Source organism: Pseudorca crassidens, chromosome 2 (genome assembly GCF_039906515.1).
Source record: "Pseudorca crassidens isolate mPseCra1 chromosome 2, mPseCra1.hap1, whole genome shotgun sequence".
NCBI classification, from domain to species: Eukaryota; Metazoa; Chordata; class Mammalia; order Artiodactyla; family Delphinidae; genus Pseudorca; species Pseudorca crassidens.
In genome coordinates, this window is record NC_090297.1 from 163474415 (window position 1) to 163498189 (window position 23775).

Sequence of the window (23775 nt, forward strand, 5' to 3'; positions counted from 1 at the left end):
CGCCCGGGCTGCGGGACCGCGGGGCGCGAGAGCGCGAGAGCTGGCAGTGTCGCGCGCGCGGAACCGACGCCGGTTAGCTGCTCAGCAACTCTCCCGGAGCTGTTCGTGTTCCCGCCGGAGTCCGGAGCAGGTGAGCGCCCGTACCCACGCCCCGCTCCCCACGGCGCAGTCTCCGAGGGGCCGCGGGGAGGCCCGCAGGGCGGGCGGGGCGGGCGCGGCGGGTGGACCGGGGTTCCTGGGCGCCGGGCCTGGTGCCGCGGCCTCGCCCTCCCCTTCTCCGAGTCGGTCCGGGCCGCTGCTGGCGAGGCTGAAGGTGCGTCCGGCCCGGCCAGCTGCGGAAATGGAGCTGCGGTTTTAAATTGCAGACGTTTCCCTCCATTTTGGACGCGCCGCGTCGGTGTAAAATGATGTTGGCTGGGGAGGATGAGTGGGTGGGTGACCCACCCCGGTCCCTTTGTCCCCGCCCTGCAGCACCAGCCCTCCCAAACCGGCTCCGAGCGCCTTTTTGACAGATTAGCGGGTGGCTTGGTGGGCCCTGCTCTCGGGGAGGCAGAAAAGGCGCGGCAGCCTGGCGGACGGGGAAGTGGGGTTGCAAAGTTGCCTTTAATTCTCGTTGGTTGTCACTGGCCTTGAGGGTCGTGGCGGTCTCTGTTCGGCTATTCTCCAGTGCTGGCTGCGCGCGTTGCATTCCCTCGCCCGGTGTTTCCTCACACTCAGGAAACGGGTACTTAGGCAGGTTTGCGTACTCCAGCTAAAGCTCGATCCTACTTTTTCATCTTTTTAAAGGCTTTAAAAAAATTCTTCGTAATGACACCTTCCGACACTCGCAAGGGACACTTAGCGCTTGATGGCAGAGGGCCTGGTTCCAGGCGGTTCCATCAAAATGATTGCACGGTCTGGTCGGGAGTCAGGCTGTGGATATTCAGAACGACCCAGTAGATACATTGGACAGCGCGTGGACAGTGCAAGGGTTCAGCCTGGAGCGAGCGAGCTTGCTCACGGGCTGTGGCGGGCATGCACCCGGCCGGAGCCCAGGTAGATCCACGCTCCTGGTCCCAGCCCTCAGGGACCTTGCAAATAAATACGTGCAAATCTGTAATTACACTTTGTAGCAACTGCCGTGGAGGAAAGGGTGTGTGGGTGTGTGTGTGTGTGTGTGTGTGTGTGTGTGTGCGCGCGCGCGCTAATTTAGACTGGGCACCAAGTCCAGTTTAAGTTTAGTTTCTGAGAGCTGTCTAGGGAGGAGGGAAGAGAGTGAGTAGGAGGGGAATTATTGTTACCTTCAGTTCTTTATATTGCTTAGGGGAGAAGTCAGGCCGTGCCGCCCCTACAGCCAAGAAGGTGGCGTTTCTTCTGCTTTGTGCGACAGAGGCAGGAGATAGGCCAGGGGTTCCTGTTTGGGTTTTGCCTGCCAGGCCAGCCTTGGGCCCAGGTGTTGAAGAGGGAAGCTGTCAAACTTCATTTGAGCTTCCCTTTCTCTGCCACGTTTAGACTAACTTGGGAAAGTGAGGAAAGATGATCAAAGGCCTCTGTAACACTGCGATCAGCAGAGAATAGCACATTCAGTTGTGCTGATAAACAGTAACATATTGGAGCTGATATGTGTGGAGATTCCAGTGCCAATTGCCACTGAAGTTAGCAAGCATGTTGTGGCTTAATAGAGAAAAGCCTGAGGGTCCCCATGTTTCCACTGCTAATGGGGAATGGAGACATTGTGCTCAGTAAACAAAATCTTTCTTTGCCAACCTACTTGGCTAAAACCTCCCTTCTGAGGGAGGCTGATCCCTGTGTGTTTTGATTCCATCAGGTGAGCATAGCGATGTGCGCAAATGTCCTGGGGCTTTTCTGTCCTACCTGGCTAATTCACTCCTGCAGAATTAGGATGTGATGCACTGTGTGACACTTGTGTGTGGATCTTGTGCAAAGTGGAGGTGCACATAATGTTGGTAGTTTCGCCTTTTGGAACATTTGTGTGTGAGATAGTGGTCTCCGAAGGAGCGTGCTGGTTTGTTCCTATTTTTTCCTTTTTTCAGCCATTATATGAAAGATCGTTATCGAGTCCTAATTCCTAACTCTTTTTTTAAAAATGTTTAGAGACCTAACAGATATCCACCAGCTATCTTAATTTGTTTAACCCCAAATATTTAATTGATAGCAGAAAAACCTCTTTGGCATTGACCTGTGTCCAGTATCGCACAGATACTGTGTGTGTGGCGTAAAATAGGTACAATGGAAAGATGCCAATAAATGTATTTTCCAAAAAGGACAGAATCTGCTCAAGGGCCTTTTAAAAAATCCAGGTGGCTCCCGAGTCCTGAGGGCCTGTGTTTCAAAAGTTTACAAAGAGTTGTTTGAAACTCGGATGGCATCTTCACGTAGAAAGATGTAATTGCCTTCTGCTCACCCTGGTTGACCAATGTCAGAGAACTAGTACTAATAGCAGTGGTTTGATTTTAGGGGGTCCGAGGAGAAGGAGGGGGCACGAGAGAAGGGCACATTTCCTTCCTCTTTCTTAGTGTTTGGAGGCTCAGAGCTAAATGTTGAAATAGGCAAAACTTGCTGTTGTCACCTTCCTTTTTTGTGCCCCTCCTCCGGGTCCCAAGGTGTCTACCGCCCTCTGCTTCCCAAGTGCCCCTCACGTGACTCCTCAGCCAGGTGTGACTTCATTCCCAGAGTGTCTGGGGTCCTCCCGGTGCCCCGACCCCTCCCCCCAACCTCCGCCCAGCCCAAACCTTCTCATTACCACAGTGATGCTCTCTCAGGTAGGTTTGGGAAGAAAGCCATCTCTTGTACCTAATGTGTAAATGGACTGACATCCTCTAATCACCACCTAAGTCTCTGTGTTTTCTTTCATCTACTGACCTAGCTCCTATCTATCTAAGCAAGTGAAGCTTGTGAAGTTTTTTCCTCAGGCGATTAACAGTGAAGAAATGTGGTGCTTGGGAAAGACTTTTTCTCAGGAGGGGTGTGGTAATCTTTCTCCTTTCTTAACTCTGGAGAGTCTTCAGAAGTTCTCAAGTGTTGTTTTTGTTGACAGGAGCCGGGTGAGGATTGTATCTTTATATGCCCAGAGGATGTTTCGGGAATTGCTTCGTTGGTGGGATGAGGGTGACTGTAAGGAGAGATTTTTGGGTCCTCCTGTCTCCTTCTTAGACGAGGCCCAGCTAGTTCAGTTGGTGTTGGAGCTGTCGGCAGGCGCTGGTTTTGTCCTGTGGAAAGGTGAATCTGTTGGTCCGAGGAGGGAGAAACATCACTACCTAAGAGCTTGAAGCACCCAGCAGTCAGTTGATGTTTGAAAAACAGGCCTCATGTAAGTGACAATTGCTGCAGATTGCTTGTGGCTTCTTAGAGTGTTGTTTTCATACCAGGCTTCGTGGGCCACGTTTTGGTTCGGTGGAGAAGAGGGTTATAACTGGGGGTTGATGTCTGCTGTAGGCTTTTGAAAAAAGAGCTAGGATGCTGGCCCAGGTATGTGGTTGGCAGTTACTTGGTAGGCATTTGAGACTTCAGCTGTAAGACTTGAAAGCTTGGTGAAAACCCCAAATTTGCTATTCATTTTAGATTTGGAGTTATATTGTTCTCCCTGTTGGTAGGTTATAGTAATGCTAATTACACAGCCTTGATTTTCCCCATCTGTTGCCTAGTTTACTGTTTTTAGTAAAGGTAATTTGTTAAAAGTTAGATAATACATCTTTAAAGCTTTTGTAAGACTACAGTCATCCCCCCTTATCTGCAGTTTCACTTTCTGAGGTGGTCACCTGCGGTCCAATAATATTAAATGGAGAATTCCAGAAATAAATAGTTCATAAGTTTTAAATTGTGTGCCACTCTGAGTAGCGGGATGAAATCTTGGGCTGTCCCTCTCCATCCAGCCTGGGATGTGAATCGTCCCTTTGTCCAGCGCATCTTGCCCATTAGTCACTTAGTAGCCATCTCGGTAATCTGTCGAGGTATCACACTGCTTGTGTTCAAGTGACCCTTATTTTACTTAATAATGGCCTCAAAGCACAAGAGTAGTGACTCTGGCAATTCAGATATGCCAAAGAGAAGCTGTAAAGTGCTTCCTTTAAGGGAAAAGGTGACAATTCTTGGCTTGATAGGGAAAGAAAAAAAATCCTATGCTGAGGTTGCTGAGACCTATGGTAAGAACGAATCTTCTGTCTGTGAAATTGTGAAGAAGGAAACAGAAATTCCTGCTAGTTTCGCTGTTGTACCTCAAACTGCAAGTTACGGCCACAGTGTGTGGTTAAGTGCTTAGTTAAGATGGAAAAGGCATTAAATTTGTGCCTTTAAGGTATTTTGAGAGAGGGACCGACCACCTTCATATAACTTTTATTAAAGTATATTGTTATAATTGTTTTATTATTAGTTATTGTTGTTAACCTCTTACGGTGCCTAATTTATAAATTAAACTTTATCATAGGTATGTATGTATAGGAAAAAACACAGTATGTACGGGGCTCTGTACTATCTGTGGTTTCAGGCATCCACTAGGGATGCCTGGGGGTCTTAGAATATATCCCTCTTGGATAAGGAGGGGACTACTGTATCTGCAGAGTTATCAATCAGAAAAGGTGTGTCCTTTGTGAGATTGTGCCTTATTAATTAAAGAAGTATAGTTACTGTAGGTGGGTAGCGTTTTGCATGGTGCAGATCATTTGGAGCCTTTATGTTTTGTCATATTTAATCCTTAGTGCCACTTCCGTGTACAGTGGCTGTATAAAGTGATTCCCAATGAGATATGGTGTAGCAGAAGGAACAACCTCTATGTCCTGACTCTGCCTCTTCATGCCATCTGTTTCTATAACCTTGAACAAAACAGTTAACATCTTTAAGCTTCAGTTTTCTCACCTTTAAAATAGGAGTTGTTCACCCTCTCCTCTAGAGGCTTTTGTAGCCTGAAAGTCTTGACCAGTTAAACATTTTGGAAAGTTGTACTTTAGCGTTTAATCTATGAAAAAAGACAAATGTAAGTGTGTATGCGCTGACTCTAATTTTTTTTTTTTTTTAAACTATTCAGTCTGATTTTCAAAATGCCAAGTAGGAAATTTGCCGATGGTGAGGTGGTAAGAGGTCGATGGCCCGGGAGTTCACTTTATTATGAAGTAGAAATTCTGAGCCATGACAGCAACTCCCAGCTTTACAACGTAAGATACAAAGATGGAACTGAACTTGAATTGAAAGAGAGTGATATCAAGGTAAGCACTCTGGTTTACAGAGCATGTTTATAATAGTTGGGAAATCACTGTAGGTGTGGTTTTTAAGCTTTAGAGCAGTCAGGTCTGGCTCTCTGCAGGCGTAGGGTCACTCTCCTGCTTTAGGTCAGATCCTGTTTTTTGGCTTTGGGAATGTATGAATGAGGCACAGTGCCCTGTTGCTAAGAAGCTGTCAGTCTGCTGAAGTCAGACACTTACATCGTCCTCTCCCTGGTTTAATGCACTCTGTCATTCTGTGACAGTTTGTCATGCATGGCGTTGGAGCACATCAAGGGTAGGGAAGGGCACTGGGTTTTGGGGAAGGCTTTCAGAGCTGAGTGCTGAGGACAGATAGGGAAAACTCAGGTGATGGGGTGGGGGGACTTCCACAGCGGACAGCATGCCAAAGGCTTGGGTCGGGAGTCACAGACGACCAATGCTGAAAGGGTGTGGTGGGCGAGGGCCGGAGGAGGGGAAAGAAGGAGCCAGAACTGGAGGGGTTTGGGCTTCATCCCAGACACCGAGGATTTAATCAGGAGAGTGACATTAATTAGATTTGAGTCCAAGGCTTCTCAACCTATCTGGTGAGGACCTGAGCTTGCAAATATCTGGTCCATGGTATAGAAGTATTTACGTAACATACCGTAATTACTAGGCAAATGGGAAAAAAAAAAAGGTACAAAATAAAACCCTAACTTTTCACTGTCAGATTCAATAGACATAAAATTGCTTTGTCAAAATGCTATAAAAATTGCTGCCCATCTCTTCTCAGTTTCATTCCTTGCTGCAGATCAGTAACGAACAGTTCTTGAGCCCGCAGCTTGTGGATCACAGTCTGAGTGCTCTAGACCAGGGGTTGGCAACATTTTTGAGTAAAAGGACTTGTACATATAGTTCGTGCACTGCAGGAGCAACTGTGGACATGGCTGTGTCCCCATGCAATTTTATTCATGGACACTGAAATTTGAAGTTCAGATGATTCTCACATGCCACCAAGTTTCATTCTTCTTTTGATTTTGTTTGCAGTCATTTGAGAACTGTAAAGCCATTCTTCACTCCTGTGCCACCCATACTGGGTGGGAGGAATTTGGGCTGCGCGTTAGTTTGCCTTCCTCAGGTCTAGGTTCCTGGAAATATTCGGAGTAGGTGAGGGCAGGGTAAAACATTGCTGTGTAATCCAGTCTTGGACTCGTTTTCAAGATCTGATCGTGTTTTATTCAGAGTGAAACTGAGATGAATTTTCTTGTTATTGTTTGTGTGCTAATTTTTTTTTTTTGTCCTATCATCTCAGTTTTAATCAATGTTATTTGTATCTCTTACATATGTTATTAGGAAAATGTACAGCTGCTTGGTTTAGAACATTCATTTCCTGGCAATACCTTCAAAGAAGAGTTAGGGGTGGAAAGGCTGCTTTGGTCTCAGGAGAGACGGGTCATTATAGCTGAAGCTGTTATTGGCCTCACCTGATGGATGCTCAGATCCCATGAGTTCCCAGGGTGCTTTTAGAGTCACTGGTGCAGTCATTGCCGTTGCTGCCCTCTGGCAGTGTGTTATGACTTATGGTGAAGCTCTGCCTTTTCTCCTCCCTCTAGCCTTTAACCTCCTTCAGGCAAAGGAAAAGTGGCTCAACTTCCAGTTCTCCCTCCAGACGCAGAGGGAGCCGCTCCAGGTCGCGCTCTCGATCCCCTGGCCGGCCCCCAAAAGGTTCCCGCCCATCCGTCTCAGCTTCGCACCAGGCTCACATTAAGGAAGCAAAGAAGGAAGCAAGGAAGGAAATATTGGAAGTTAAACTGACTCCACTGGTATTGGTACGTGTGTTTGGGAGATCTCCAGCCTTACAACAGTGTTTAATCTGCCCAAATCATGTCTTCCCCTTTATGTGTACTCAAGTGATTTGCAGTTAATAATATTAAAGATTACATGAAAAAATGAATGTTTGGAAGAATAGAAGGTATAATGCTTTTAAATACCATGAAAAAGAACATTTTTAAGTTATGAGTGCAATTTAATATTGTGGGTTTTTTTCTAAAAAAGCAGTGTTTAAATTTGAAATAGATGTAGATTGTAGACTGAACTGAATAGTTTTTATAGTGAATAAAAGTTCATGTAGAAAATAATGAGACATAACTGTATCTTATAAAAACATATTCTTGCTGTCTTAGTATCATTGTACTTGATTGCCTTCCCTATTCAGAGATGATACTTTTAATGGAATTTACTTTCAGAGTTCAAGGTTGGAAATATTAGGTAGGGTGTGCAGAGCCTGGAGGACCTTGCACAATGAACATTTTAGATAGTAGACCAAATTGAAATAATAAATAAACAGAATTGAAGAAAGGTCATTGTTTATTCTGTTCACTTACTGTTACCTCTTTTCTGGATAAAATGTACAGATTTTTGATAACCTTAAAACACTGGATTATTACATAGTGTTTTGTAGTCAGATTTTTAAATTTTAAGATGTTGGGCGTAACCTTCTGTGTTGTATTTTCCTGCATCACTTTTTTTTTTTTTTTTTGCGGTACGCGGGCCTCTCACTGTTGTGGCCTCTCCCGTTGCGGAGCACAGGCTCCGGACACTCAGGCTCAGCGGCCATGGCTCACGGGCCCAGCCGCTCCGCGGCATGTGGGATCTTCCCAGACCGGAGCACGAACCCATGTCCCCTGCATCGGCAGGCGGACTCTCAACCGCTGCGCCACCAGGGAAGCCCTGCACGTAGCTTTGACATCACATCATCCTTATTCTTTTGGACTCCTAATTGTGATCTTTGCAGTACCTTGCCTCACTGTGTGAATACCCCGTCAATTTGCAGTCAGTACAGTTCAGGGTCAGCTGACTAGCTATGTTACAGGATTACATTTGTGGTTGCTGTGGATTACACGTTGGACCTTTGAAAAACCGAGAGTGTAGTTTTTAGGTGGGTCCGTTTGCTGCTAAGTGGCTCGTTGGCACTTTGGTAAACTTAAGTATATGTTGAATGCTGTCACTGCTCAGTTAGACCTTGATTTGAACTAGAACTTGATACTATATTAATGCCGTCTTTCGACAGCTGGCCTCCCAAAAGATATATTTCTCTTTTTAATTAATCTGTCAGTGACTTTAAAGGAGCAAAGTCACCTATTTCAGCCATACATTGCCTGGAAAATGTTTTGTAAGCGAAAGTTCTTCCTCTGTACAGTCAGCAAGAAATTCCCTCCACTGCTTGAAGAGAATGACATTCAAGGAAAGAGACTGAATTGAGAAAGGAGACATTAGGGAGAGAAAATGTAAGGTTAAATAGAAATAAGGCAGATGAAATTCAGAAAGTAGGCAGTTTGTAGGTTACTAGTAATACTCCATAAGTAGCCACTATTTCTTAATTTCCTGTTATTAAGCTGTTTGGGGGCCGTGAATGTCTTTTCCTCTTTTTTTTTTAACCAGTTAATGAGCTGATTTACCAATTTTTACTGTATCTACCTCTCATAGTGAATATTATTAGAGCATCTGTTATCGAACAGTGAAATTATAAGATTTAGTCTAATTTTGTTTAAAAGATGGAAGATCTTATGTGGAAACCTCTACTGTAAGAGCCAATCTTTTGAAGATTAGGAAATTCTAATCAATTTTATTCCATTTCATTTTTTTAAAAAGTGGGCTGAAATTCTTCAGCATTACGGCTGTGAAAATCTTTGGTTGGTTTTATTGCTTGGTTTCACAGTACTGAACTTTTACCATCATGTACCTTTTTACTAAGTTATCATTCTTATGGTTAAAATGTTTTATATTCTTCAATTTAGAAGCCATTTGGAAATAGCATCAACAGATATAACGGGGAGCCTGAGCACATAGAGAGGAATGACATACCTCACAAAAACACGCAGGTACAGAGGGGTTCATTTTCCTCTCAGGTAATTTTTTTCCTTGTTAAAGTGACTTTCTCTAAAGAAGCACATTGAAAACCATAATTTTTCTTAGAATCTTTTCTAAGATTCTGTTCTTAAATTAAGACTGAGTATAATTTAACAAATTTATTCTTATTAGTGTATATGGCTATACTAAGATGCTGAATTACTTAATGTGGTAGCATTAATGATACTTACTGACTACAGATATTTAATACTTTTTATTTTTTAAATAGGAAAAATTCCCTTTGTCACAAGAGAGTAGTTATATACTTACACAGTATAGCCTTCATCCACGAAGAGAAGAGGTCAAATTAAAAGAAATAGATTCAAAGGAAGAAAAAATTGTTACAAAAGGACCTACGTCGTTGAGAACCTTTGAAGTGACAGCCACACAGCAGAAGGACTTAGAATTTGGAGGAGTACCTGGTAGGCATCAGAACCGGCCTAGGGAGGGCAGGCAGGGTGGGCAAACGCTGGTTGCGATAAAGTGAGCAGGAAAGGGCTTTCTCTGAAGAAATCTGAAGGCGGCCAGGTAGTGAGCCAGGTGGGAGCTTGGGGAAGAGTTTCCAGTCAGAAGGGACAGCAGGTGCAAAGGCCTGAGTAGGAGCATTTTTGAGGGTTATCATGGAGTAGAAAGGGTGCCACTGTGGCTATATTTAAAACTTTTAGCAATCTTTTTTTTTTTTTTTTTTTTCGGTACGCGGGCCTCTCACTGCTGTGGCCTCTCCCGTTGCGGAGCACAGGCTCCGGACACACAGGCTCAGCGGCCATGGCTCACGGGCCCAGCCGCTCCGCGGCATGTGGGATCTTCCCAGACTGGGGCACGAACCCGTGTCCCCTGCATCGGCAGGCGGACTCTCAACCACTGCGCCACCAGGGAAGCCCTTTAGCAATCTTTTAATAGGTTTTGAGCAAAGAAGTGCAAAGAAGTGATGAAAGGAAGGTTGGTATGACTGTTGTATATAGGAAGGACGGTGAGCTATTCGTGACTGGGAAATCTGCTAATAATCAGATCTCAGTGACAGGGCCTGGCTTGGCAGTAGCACTGGGAATAAGCTGCATGCATCCAGTGGGTTCATGGTGTCTACACTACCTGTTAGACAGGTTGCTCTTGAGGGTCAAAGATCTGAAGCATTCAGAGGTTTGGAGTTATTAAGTGGGTGGAGCTGGTGAGGTCTTATGACTTAGTAAAAGGAAGTACTTATTGGTTAAATGGTTCAAAATCCTGCATGGCTTAACTGCTTTGTATTTTGTAATTTATAACTCTTGGCTAACTGAATCTGTTAAAGATGGTGTCCAGCATCGCTTAAAAGTCTGCGCACATGTAACGTGAATGTGATACTATTTTAATTGTGAGAAACTTAGGGGTATAAAGTTTTTTGTTCTTTAAAGATGAGACCGATAGTTTTTAGATGTTCCAATCTTCAAGTTTTTAGATGTTCCAATCTTCAGTTTGCTGGAGTTTCAACATGTTTGCTCCCATAGTGGTTGGATTTTCAGTGTTTTAGAGCTTGGTTTCCGAGGTGGAATTTAGCTCTTCAGTGCTGGGCATTTGCTGTTTTACTACCTTCATGCCTGTGGTTGCTTCCCACAGGATGTGACAGGTAGAGTTAAGACTTTCTAATGATGCATTAGAAATTGGTTTCAAACAGCTAGCCAGACTTGAGTTTCGACCTTAGAAATTCAAGTGAGTTTTGAAAAAAATAAAATAAAATAACCTGGATTGAAATTAGAGCCTTGAATGTTCACTGATTATTTTCAGGTGTTTTTCTCATCACGCTTGGCCTGCCTGCTTTCCTCTTCCTGTTGCTGTTGATGTGTAAACAGGAAGAGCCCAGTCTTCTGAATTTTCCGCCGCCTCTGCCAGCTTTGTACGATTTATGGGAAACCAGGGTATTTGGGGCCTACCTCCTCTGGTTTTTCCTTCAGGCTCTGTTCTACTTACTGCCGATTGGGAAGGTAAGCGTTTGTTGGCGGGGCGTATGGTATTATGAGATTTTCTTCCCCTCGCTCCCATGTTTATATAAAGACATTTATAGTAGTTTTAAGGTTAAAAGCTGTCCTTGGTCATAACTACCCAGACTTACTTAGTTTTAGTTTGTTAAGCGTTTACTCTTGTATTCTGTAACACATACTTATTAAGCGAAACTTAAAGAATCTGACTGAGGGTTCTTGTGTATCTTTCCAAACCAAATAGAGAAGAATAAGCCATTTTTCAAAATAGCCTGACTAATGGTAGAGGTGGCTGGGAAAAAAAAATTCCCTCTCACTATATGTCCTTTCAGATGCAGAATTTTAAATTACCAGTTGATAAGAGACTGAGCTCAATGGACTTTAGTCCGTATCTTTTACTTTTTTTTTTAATATGATGAGTTTCTGATTTTCATCTCTTTCAGAAATTTGTTGTCTGGACCATTGAATGTTCTTTTCAGACTCATGCAGTGTCTTTAAAACTGGTCCTCATTGCTAAGTGTAGTTTTTTCTTCTTTCATTAGAATACTCTACTTGGATATATTTAAAAGAACATGAGATTCCCTAATCAATAAATAATTCATTTAAAGATCTTGTTCTTAGAGCTTTGCAAGTTTGCCAACTGTCTGTAAACCAAAGGATCAGTTTTATTAGGAGTGGCAAATGCCAGTGATAGGAGGATAGAGCTGCAGACTTGAAATACTTTGGAACCTCACCATAACATTGGCTCTAGCGAGGATTCTTGTGATGTGAACCTTCAGGTATTTTTGTGATAAGGCTCTAAAGTAAGAAATCACAAATTCAGATAAACTCAGGTAAAGCTAGTTCAAACTAGGTAATATTTATTGAGAAAAGCAGTTTTGATGGTTAAAATATATATATATGTTTGTATCTATATCTATATATATAGATAGCTATATATCGATTTTTTTTTCCCACAGACTAAAACCCAACACAGTAGTTGTTAGATACCTTTAATAGATAAGGATCATTTGAAATTAGCCTGTGGGGTTTTGCTAATCCTATAATCTCAGACAGATACTACATTTCTCCTGGGTTCCCTTTCATAGCTAATGAAAGGGTAAAGTAGTTTGGCCCAAGACAAGTGATACCATATTAGTATTTTACAATTTATAATGAATTGCACTATTTCTGAATAGTTATTTTGGGGAGTAAAATGTAGCTGCCATTGGGCAGGTGGACTTTTTCTCTTAACTCATCCTGTTCAAGTAGTGTGTTTCTTGAGTACCTTTTTTATGGGGATGCTGTGGGTGATCCAAATGAAGAGATGAAATGGTCCAGTGGACATGCTCTCGGTCTCTTATTGGAGATAAAAGAATCACATGAAATGATTGAATAACTAAGTGAGCGTATATGTATAAATAGCAGAGCAAGTAAGTATATGAGTCTGTATCATCAAATAGCACATGGGCCTTGGGATTGGGTAAGTGGGGTTGAACCCGATTGAAAGGATGACACCAACATGAGATAGTGGAGTTGTATTCTGCTTTGTAAGCAGTGGGGAGTCATTGAAGAGTTTTGAGCTAGAGATCGACTAGATGTACAGGTTTTTGAAAACACGTCTAGTCTTGTGGTGGGACATGGGATCATTGGGGGAGAGTGGCTATGGCAATAGTCTCAGTACACGGAGAAGTCATTACTAGATTTGTATTTGAGATAAATTCCTGAAGGTGGAATTACTTTACTTAAGGGAGTGCCATGAAGATTTTTGAGACTTGTTACTAAAGTTTCCTACTAAAAGATGATCCTCCTTCTTGGGCATGTTGAAATTTAGGTGATTTTACAAGACATGTGTATCATGGTAAAGTGTTGTGCTTTTAAAATTTTAAATTAAAAAAAAAAAACCTTTTCTTTTAAGGTTGTAGAAGGAACACCTCTTACTGATGGAAGAAGACTCAAGTACAGATTAAATGGTGATTTTTTTTTTTTTTTCCAAAACTCAAATTGATGACTCGATAGCTCAGACTTTTGGGTGCTGTACTCTTTAAACTGTCAAAGCTGATTATGCCAGAGGAGGAAATGGTAAATTTCTCTCAGTAGTCAGAAGAGCATGCAAGTAAACTGCTCGCACCTGCAGCCGATACGTCAGAATTATGCCATGTTAAGTAACAAGCCACTCAGTCACTGTTTTCCACTCTCCAGTTTTATTTTCTTAATAGCATTTATCGCTCATTGAAGCAATTTTGACTGTGTATCTTATCATCCTGAGTCATCCCCATGGCCTAAGTTCTGCACTGGTGTGGGCTTCCTGGCCACTCCTGCCCTCCGGAGCTCTTGCTCTTTTGCTCCAGCCACCAGCCTCCGGGCCGTCTCTAGGCTACATTCTCAGTGCTTTTGCCTGGAAAACTTTCCCCCAAAGTGTCGGCTGCTTCATCCCTGACGTGTCTCTGCTCAGAGGAGCCCTCAGATCCCTTTGTTTCCTTTACCCTGCTTTATTTTCCTCTGTGACAGGTCTTCCTGACATCAGTGTACTTGTCTCTTCACTGGGGTCTCCCCACTAGAAGGTGGCTCGTGGGCAGGGACTTGGCTGTGTTCATTGTGGTACCCTTTGTGGTACCAGCATAGGGACTGGCCTGTAGGAGGCGCTTGTTGGTAGGAGCCCTGAGTGGATGGAGTGGAAGTCTCGATGAGCGTCTCAAGAAGTGGGCATTGTCCCTCCTGACGTGGGCACCTCCTGGGGTAGGAGTGTGTGCTGAGTAAGAGGAACAGTCCACCTTTGGCACATGAAGACTTTGATAAAGTACAGTTAACCTGCTTTTAAGAAATACGTGTATAGTGTAGTTATCCTTAAATGATTTTCCATTTTAACTAGATTGGGTGGACTGTTTTCCTTTTCTTGGGAATTATACTGTAAATTTTAGTTCTTGGCCTGTTTTAATCCTATCACTTCTCACCTTTCGAACTGTGGATACTTTTTTCAGTGACTCATCTAGCATCCACTGTATCTGAAATCACTCGACTGGGCTCTAAAAGGGAAGCCAGGGGTGTTTTAGATGACTGCCTCTTGTGCCAAGTGGGTAAGGCGTTGAACCTAGCTCCACGCCTGACCCCTGGTAGATGCTTAGCACTGACTTGCTGCTACTGTCAGATACTTTGTTTACTTTTACCAGATTCCTTGCTGCTGGAACCAGGTTTAGAATCTCCCACACACCCTCTCTCCTGCGCCTTGCGGCCTCAGTGAGGCCAAGTCTGGGGAGGGGTGGGGTGTTCCCTTTGGGCCATCAGGTCTGTCGCTGTTCGTGTTTTGTGGGCTTCTCTCTAGGTACCCACTTACTTCTCGTCCAAGTGCTCTTCTTTTCTGTTTTTGCTTCCCTTTGAGGGCGTGGCTCACTCAGAGGCTGAGAACAGTAGTACTGGGCTCGGAGCTGTCGAGCAAGCAGGCAGTGGCTGAACTAGTTGCTTGATCCTTCCTTTGAAAATTTCCTCGTTACTCTGGTTCTAGTATTACGAGATTTTACCATCATCAACTAAGGAGAGTCCTGAGACATTTTGAATAATTTAATCCACGTAGGCTAGAGAGCAAGAAACGGCTTCATCTACCATTCTTTTTCTTTAATATTCGTAAATTTTATGAGCATTAAATGAATGCTTTACAAAGTTAAAGAAAAAGTTTAAAAAGTTAAAAGTTACTCTTTGGAGTAAACCTGACACTGTGGAAAATGTGGACTTAAATAATAAATTAGAGATGACCATTTGACTTTACAAAAGCTTTGGTTTTAGAATTCTTACAGAAATAACACCTACGTCTTTTCTGTGTTAGACTGTTTTTATCCAAATGTGATTTGACTGCTTACTCAGAGAACAGTTTTTGCAGGCACTCAGCTCCTGAAAGGAAAACTGTTTCTTGGGTCCAAAGAAGCAGCAGCCAGTACACTCAGCTTCTGTCTGTTGAGCCATAGCAGGGCTAGCTCGGAACAGGAGCTCCTCCTGCGGGGCCTCGTGGGTGCTTCTGACTTTGGAATGAACATCTGTGGGCCTGGCAGTCCCTCCCTGACGTCCCCACTCGGCTGGTCCCCTCAGTCTCCTGCCTGGCCCTAGGGAACATTTGGGTTGTGGCCTCTTCTTTGAGGGCAGGGTCTTGAGGTCTTTGTTTGGGAGGTAGAGTACGACCAGGATCCTTTGAAACCCTTATTGATAAGTTATTTCGGGTAAAAATGTTTATAATTTATAACCACCAACATTGCCCTAAAGGCTTTAAACTGTGTTTGTCAATAATTAGCCATTTGACTTTGGCCTCAGGGGTTTGGATTATGTGAATTTTGAGGTTCTTTTCAGCTTTTTAATAGTGAATTTCTGTGCACTTCTTTTCAGCTCTCTCTTCATTAAAAGCAGATGACTGTTCACAATGAAAAATAATAACTTAAGTATGAGAATATTTCACAAATCGTGTGCGAGATACAGCATCTGTATTGAAGACTGCTAACCTCAGGGGCACTGCTCGTTCATGTATTTGTGTGTGTGTAGCTTGAATAATGAAACTAAGATTTTACAAAATAATGTTGTATTATTTTATAATGGTGTAAATCCAATGTGAACCCTGGGTTAACATTCATTTTTCCCCCTCCCCTCCCTTTTTTAAGGATTCTACGCTTTTATCCTGACATCTGTACTCATCGGAGCATCTCTCTTCTGGGATGTAGAGCTTTATTACGTGTACAGTCATTTCCTTCAGTGTGCACTTGCGGCCACCGTTTTTTCTGTGGTCTTGAGTGTTTATCTCTACGCCAGGGCTTTGAAAGCGCCCCGGGATGAACTGTCGCCGGCCAGCTCTGGTGAGCAGTGTTAGAACGTGGGTCCCACAAACGCCTCCCACAAATGCCTCTCCACACCCTCACCCCACTGGCCCCTCAGCATCTGTTTCTAGGCTTTCATAGAATTCTCGCTTCAGTTTATGAGAGATGAAGAGAGATAGGAAAAAAAAGGAAAAGGTGAAAAAATTTAGAGAAAAGTAAAAGGAAGAAAATCTGATTTTTTCCCCTTGTGTTTTCCTATTTGTTTCTTCTTCCTTTTTTAGTCACTTGATGACAGTAAGACATTTGAACAACTTACAGCATTTTAGTAACATTAGTATTATAACAATTTAGGACAAATATTTTTTGTCCAAAATAGTAAACATCCTTTTAAAAAAAAACAACCAACAAATAATAGAGATTACAAATTGGTTGATTCTAACCTAAAGTACTTAAACATTAAAAAAAATTAAGTGGCTTATTTTTAAAATGGTGAGTCTACATTTAAAAAAGCTCTGGTTCCCTCAGAATCTAGGAATCTGGCCCCATAGGCCCCATGCCTATAGCAGCATGGATGTTTCCAGATGGGGCCAGCATCCCCTGCCCCCTGTGTCCTCACGGCCCCTCTTGGCTCTCACCACCATGCCTTTCCTCTCTGGCTGTTTGCCAGGCTCCTGGAGGTGATTGAATTGTGACCCTGGAGAGTGGACAGCAGTGCAATTTTAAAGCCTCATAATTGGGTTTGGAATACTGTTTGGATAAGGACTTTTCCCTTCATAGGAAACGCTGTCTATGATTTCTTCATTGGCCGTGAGTTAAATCCTCGGATCGGTACTTTTGATCTCAAATACTTCTGTGAATTGCGCCCCGGATTGATTGGATGGGTATGTCTTTTTTTTTTAATTTCAGTTCAGTAGTACAAATTAGTCTTGCATTTGGAAAGGATTGTAGACAATGTTAAAGTAAGCTGTGGGTGGTATGTTTTTAGGAATAATCACAGCATTGCATAAATCTGTCTACTTAAAATATTTTCTTGCTGTAAATATAGTCCAGAGGGATAAGATGCCCTGTTACAGGTTATTAAACATTAAAAGAGTTTGTTTTATTTTGATTATATCAGTTTATGTTTATGTAGGAAAATAATAGTGTATGAATTAAGAAAAAATGTATTTTCCTCCCCTTTAAAAAAATGTATTTTGACTTAATTTTAGACTTGTTCGAGTTGCAAAAATAAAGAGTTCCTTCATACCACTCTCCCCAATGTTAATTAACATTTGGCAGAACCATAGTATAGTTATAAAAAACAGCAATTAAAAAGAAAAACCCCCCACAAATTAACATTGTTACAGTAGTATTAATTAAATCCCTAGACCTTATTTGAGTTTCACTAATGTTTCATGCTGTTGGCCTTTTCCTGCTCCAGAATCCTCTTCAGGGTCCGACAGTGCATTTATTTGTTATTTGGCCTTAGTCTCCTCTAGTCTGTAACAGTTGCTAGTCTTTCCTTGTCTCTCATGACCTTGACACTTTTGAAGATACTGGTCAGTTATTTTGTAAGAGTGTCCTTCAGTTTGGGTTAGTCCAGTGTTTTCTCATGATTGGAGTGAGTTATACGTCTTTGGCAAGAACACCACAGAATAAGTGTCCATCTCAGTAAATCTTATCAAGGGACTCCTGAGGTTGATATGTCTTATCACTGATGGTGGCTTCTCGGTAAGGTGGTGTCTGCAGCTTTCTCAGCTGGGAAGTTACCACCTTTCTCTCTGTAGAAACTATACTTGCCCCTTTTATTTCAGGTGGTCATTAACCTGGTGATGCTTTTGGCTGAGATGAAGCTACAGCATCGCACTGTTCCATCCTTAGCAATGATTTTGGTCAACAGTTTCCAGCTCTTGTATGTGGTGGATGCTCTCTGGAATGAGGTAATTAATTTTAAGAGCTTTGGAGTCAGATGGCGTTGAGTGTGGGTGATTGACCTGACCCCTCTGAGCCTCAGCTTCTTCCACACAAAGTGAGGAGAATATAACCTGCCTGCAAGGCTTGTGAGGATTAAATGAGTTGTGGATCCACGTGACGCATTGAGCCGACACACAGTGAGCACTGACGGCGGGTAGGTGTCGAGAACTTTGGTGATACTTCCGTGTATGTCAGCTGCTCTGTCAGGTGCTAAATATTTAAGATCTGTGGATCTTGGCTTTGTGGGTGTGACCGATTCATATAAATAAAACTTTATTTATATGAATTAATGAACATTAATTTCTTAATGATTCTGTCAGATGAAAATGGATGGACAGATTATCATCGAGTTAAGATAGTGTTCTTTGGACTGTCAGATTGCCCTTTATAGTTCTTAAATAAAGGGGGAGATGTTTTATTGTTGGTGTTTCAGAATAAAAGAGTAGCTCTGATTAGATGGATATAAAACCAGAAATCATGATACATTGAGGAAAACAGTTTGAATAAAGCTAATTTCCTAACACTTGGCTTTTCTCATACGTTGATACATCATCAGTTTTTTCCGCTACTTGAAGACTGGTAAATGTTTGCTAATCTCGGTCTCACCTAACTATATTCCTCTTGAAAACAATTTCTTCCTTGGGTCTATTTTGCAACTGTTTTATCATTTACTGTTATCTTTGTCATCATCTCCTCCAAATTCCAAGTTGGGTTTTCTTTCAGTTTGAAAAACGAAATTGGCAGCCCTATGTCATAATGTTACAAAATAAATTCTCTTGGCAGTCTGTTGACATTTTGAGAGAAGGTCCATCTCCTTTAAGGTGTTTTTTTAAAGCTGTCTTATTTGGTCATATTCAGTCAAAATGACTTTAAAAGCTTGATATTGATTTATCCATAACCTTCCTTTTCTTTGGGAGGAGATTAGGAGCTCTTTGAGGTGAACAGACCTCGAGTGCAAGTAGCCACATTTGGATTCTTGTTGAGCTCCTGCCACTGAACACAGACCTGGGCCCAGCCTTAGAAGCTGCAGAGATTGTGGGAGCATCTGATACAGAGTCCTTTGAAAATTCCAAGTCTACTCAAAATTAAACATGCTTTTGAAATTAAAGAAAAAAACAACCAATTCTTGTAAATGCACTTAGTCTTGCCAGTTGTAGGTCTTTCTTTGATTATGTAATAAAGGGCTCCTAAGAAGATGGTAGGTTACATTTTACAAGTCAGATGATATTTCCTCTTTCGCTTTATCACCTCAGAGATTTTTTTTTTTTAACTTCCTGTCTGGAAGCTTTTCAGTGGTGAGTAATTCTTCCTTCTCGTTTTCTGTCGTGTCATGGTAGTCACTTTTGAAGTGACTTAGAAATTCACATTTTCTAGAGATTTAAACAAACACTGATTTCCGTTAATTAACAGAAAATGTTTGTATTTTAAGGCAAAACTGTTAAGGCAGTTTTTCACCAGGGGTAGTGGATTGAAGTTGGGAAGTTATTTTTTTAAATATGTTAGCAGTATCTCAGCCAGATTATAGTAGGCTTCTTGAAGAAAGGACTTGATTTTACGATTTTCTTTAGTATCTGGCACACTTTCGGGCAATTAGTAGATGCTTAATACTTTTCTTATTAGATTGGGTGCTAGGAATTCTTCTGCGTGTTGATGTGCCGCACCTTAGAAAGCGGAGAATACGAACTTAAATGACCCTTCCTGTGAGCCTCCGCTGGCTGTCCGGCAAATCCCCTGAGGCCCCAGGAACTGGGTAGGGCTGAGGGTTCTGCCCCTGCTGGCGCCAGCTGCTTATACCTTGTCCCTCGCTCACTGCCCACTCCCGTGTGCCCTGTCGTCATCACTGGTCTGCTCTTGTACCTGCTCCCGTGTGCGTAAGAATAGGCGCTCTTCACTAGAGGGTGACCCAAAGGGCCTGGAGTTGTTGCATCCATTTTTCTGTTCCATGGTCCTTTTGCTTGCTTTCTGGGAAAAAAAAATGCGTTTTGGAGATTATCATGCTTTTTCTTTAACCTAGAATATTGATTATTTTTTAAATTTTAATTTTATTGGAGTATAGTTGATTTACAGTGTTGGGTTAGTTTCAGGTGTGCCGCAAAGTGATTCAGCTATACATATATTCATTCTTTTTTAGGATCTTTTCGCATATAGGTGATGTTCCCTGTGCTACACAGTAGGTCCGTGTTGGTTTGATTCTTCAGCAGAGCTTACTTATACTTGCTAATTTTTCTAGTCAGCGGGGAGTACTGGTGTCAGAGGCAGATTGGAGATGCCCTTGGGCAGGGCCGACTCCACTTCCAGAGCCTCCACTTCCAGAGCCGGGCCTGCAGGTTCTGGTCCAGGGGATCTGGCTGCTGGCTTGCGCTGACCAAATCCACACGAGAGTGCGTTCAGGTCCTGATTTACCCTGAGCAGCGAGGCAGGCATTTTCCCATGTTGCCAGGTAGTGTGGAAAAGCTACATGAAAAGCCAGATTGCTATCAGAAGTTAGGTTGGTGCATGTGTGCTGGGTGCAGGGGTGGCAGGTGGAAACCCATGCTCCCAGCCTTCCATCTTCTAGTCTAGTGGCGAGAGTCGCTTATTTACAGGACAGTCACACGGTCGCTCCAGGCTTCAGCAGGTGGTGGGTGGTGGCATCTGAGAAGTGCCTTGTCTAGGGGGAGGGTTGAGGAAAGCAGCATGGGTGAGGCTTCAGCTGAAGCTGGAGCGGGGTGTTCCAGGCAGAGGCATGGAGGCACAGGGGTGTTGGCAGCTCTGTTGTTTCAGGATCGCGGAGGGAGAGGGTAGAGCGACAGGAGAAGAACAGAATGATACACGTGCCGAGGGAACCAGATGCCCACTCCCACTTTAAAACGGTTTTGGTTGGTGTACTTTCCCTTAGCCCTTTATAAATTTGACTGTAAACTAGAACTTTACTTGAATACTTTAAACATTGAAGCTTTTGTCCCCCAAAGTTTAAAAGAAAATTTCCCCCCTCCATACCCTTACAGGAAGCGCTGCTGACGACCATGGACATTATCCATGATGGATTTGGATTCATGCTGGCTTTTGGAGATCTAGTGTGGGTTCCGTTTATCTACAGCTTCCAAGCCTTTTATTTAGTCAGTCATCCAAATGAACTGTCTTGGCCAATGGCGTCTCTAATCATTGCTCTGAAACGTGAGTATTAACTTCGGTCTCTGTGTAGTAAATATTGTGTGTGCTGTGGATCTGCATATTTATAGTGTGCCCTTTTATTTACTTTTTTCAAGTCTGAGTGGCTCTTTTTATTATTATAAATGGATAAATAACCACTTAGTCCCAACAACCCAATTAAGTACTAAGTAACCAAGTTCATGTTTATAAAAGGGACACATATGGCAGAGTTATGTACAAGAAAATGCTGGTATACACTGGGAACAGCTATCTAGCAGTAGGACACAACTACAGATCTTATCAGAATGAGGTGACTGAGAAAAACAAGGCTGATGGGAGGGAAGAACAGAAGACACAGACATAATAAGATATCATCTTAGGTAGCAGAAGGCATCTGGAGCATGGGGCTCGATGCTAGCTTTGACACTAGCTGTGTATTCTTGTACAGGTTGCTTGTTTTCTCTGATCCTTGAGCTCTTTTGGAAAATCAGGATTGAATTTTAGTCTTTCCTGGACCTTTTTTTTTTTTAATCTTTATTGGAGTATAATTGCTTTACAATGTTGTGCTAGTTTCTGCTGTATAACAAAGTGAATCAGCTATACGTATACATATATCCCCATATCCCCTCCCTCTTGCATCTCTCTCCCACCCTCCCTATCCCACCCCTCTAGGTGGTCACAAAGCACTGAGCTGATCTCCCTGTGCTATGCGGCTGCTTCCCACTAGCTGTCTGTTTTACATTTGGTAGTGTATATATGTCCATGCCACTCTCTCACTTTGTCCCAGCTTACCCTTCCCCCTCCCCACGTCCTCAAGTCCATTCTCTATGTCTGCGTCTTTATTCCTGCCCTGCCCCTAGGTTCATCAGAACCATCTTTTTTTGTAGATTATACGTATGTGTTAGCATACGGTATTTGTTTTTCTCTTTCTGACTTACTTCACTCTGTATGACAGACTCTAGGTCCATCCACCTCACTACAAATAGTTCACTTTCGTTTCTTTTTATGGCTGAGTAATATTCCATTTTGTATATGTGCCCCATCTTCTTTACCCATTCATCTGTCGATGGACACTTAGGTTGCTTCCATGTCCTGGCTATTGTAAATAGAACTGCAATGAACATTGTGATACATGACTCTTTTTGAATTATGGTTTTCTCAGGGTATATGCCCAGTGGTGGGATTGCTGGGTCATACGGTAGTTCTATTTTTAGTTTTTTAAGTTACCTCCATACTGTTCTCCAGAGTGGCTGTGTCAACTTACATTCCCACCAACAGTGCAAGAGGGTTCCCTTTTCTCCACACCCTCTCCAGCATTTATTGTTTGTAGATTTTTTGATGATGGCCATTCTGACTGGTGTGAGGTGACACCTCCTTGTAGTTTTGATTTGCATTTCTCTAGTGATTAGTGATTAGCATGCCCTTTTAAATGGCCATGATTGGCTCAGGTTTGAAGTAATCTGTGATGGATGAGTTGAGTAATAAAAAGATTCTTGCATCTTACAAAGAGAATGGATGTTTCTTTCTTGGGTTCTCAGTGGTTCTTTAAACATAATTTTAAACAAACCATTTGGTTTTAAAATTTATTAAATTTAGTTTAAAATAATAAGTTCATTTAAAATTTTATTGTCTTAGTAATGATTCATTTTTTCTGTTGAGTGCCTGCCTTTTCTGGTAGCACCTTAAAAAGTAGGGAGATTGGTCTTGCCTTCCTAGAGCTTGCATTCTAGCGGGAGAAATAAGACGCTCAGACACTGCATTGAGTAGTAGGAAGAGTCTAGAGGAGGGACTTACAGACCGAATATGATGGGAGTTTAAGGTAGAGAGTGCGTCTCTCTGGGGGAACATCAGTGTAAACCTATTGGAGGATATGGTGCAGTGGGGAAAAGTGGGATGGGGAGGTAGATACATCGGACAGAGGGAACCACTTGGCCAGGGTGGATGCTGGAGACGAGCGAGGAGAACACTTTGGCCGGGTGCTCGTTGGTTAGCTTCAGGATGGCTTTTCTTTCGTTTCACTGTTGGTTAAACACCTCCGCCAGAGGGAGGGCAGGGAAAATTAGCACTGGACTTCAAATATTGCTAGTTTTGCTGCACTATTCAGTATTTATGGTAGAAGACGACATTCAAGCTATTGGTTGAAATTAAGATTTAGTTTCTTCATTGGTTTGGTTAAACGTGCCTGTGTGTTATTCAAGGCAGGATATGTATATTTTACAGTTAAGCTAAAAATAGGGAGTAGAGTTATTTCTTACTACTTCATTGAGGACTGATAATAAATAGTGATATGTCAGGGCCTCTTAATTTTGACATTTCGGAATTTGAAATAAAGCCACCAACTTGGAGGCTTACAGTGGGATTCGGCATATATTTATGTGCAAGTTGTTCTGGTGCAGATTCTGAGCTATAGTTTTATTAATAAAGCATTCATGTTGTGGCAAGTAGGTATCATAACTAACAGATGAACTCCAGTATTGATTTTATTGTAATGTGGGCTGCATTAGATTTTATTCATGGATGTAACTATATTTGTTAGTTTTGCCTTCATGGTAGATGATGAAAGCTGTACGATAGTGAGATATCGGGATCATATCTTCTTTTGACCTTCTAAGATTGAGAGGTTTTGAATTGTTAAGAAATAAAGCTATTCTGTACTTTGCAAATTTCCTTGGAGCACAGGAATAATTTCTAAATGAAATTACAGATGCTTTTAAATAAAGATTAAAGCTAAATTGTTAACAAATGAAATTTTTAAAAAATTACAGTGTGTGGATTTGTAATCTTCCGATGTGCAAATTCTCAGAAAAATGCATTCCGGAAAAATCCCTCTGATCCAAAGCTTGCACGTAAGTATTGGTTTATATTTATAGTATTTATACCACATAA

The 23775-nt window shown here is 42.3% G+C and overlaps 1 protein-coding gene across 2 annotated transcripts in view; it reads left to right on the plus strand.

Annotated features, from left to right (window-relative positions):
* The window catches only part of LBR (lamin B receptor), a 42133-nt gene continuing 18358 nt past the window's right edge, over positions 1 to 23775 (plus strand). For both annotated transcript variants that reach the window (XM_067729639.1, XM_067729638.1), the window contains exons 1-12: positions 1 to 130; positions 5021 to 5198; positions 6788 to 7003; positions 8972 to 9055; positions 9313 to 9505; positions 10842 to 11038; positions 12930 to 12984; positions 15652 to 15843; positions 16582 to 16685; positions 17598 to 17723; positions 20745 to 20913; positions 23655 to 23735. In XM_067729639.1, coding sequence (XP_067585740.1) covers positions 5034 to 5198; positions 6788 to 7003; positions 8972 to 9055; positions 9313 to 9505; positions 10842 to 11038; positions 12930 to 12984; positions 15652 to 15843; positions 16582 to 16685; positions 17598 to 17723; positions 20745 to 20913; positions 23655 to 23735 — 1582 coding nt within the window. In that variant the 5' untranslated portion in view covers positions 1 to 130; positions 5021 to 5033. The remainder of the gene's footprint in view (positions 131 to 5020; positions 5199 to 6787; positions 7004 to 8971; positions 9056 to 9312; positions 9506 to 10841; positions 11039 to 12929; positions 12985 to 15651; positions 15844 to 16581; positions 16686 to 17597; positions 17724 to 20744; positions 20914 to 23654; positions 23736 to 23775) is intronic.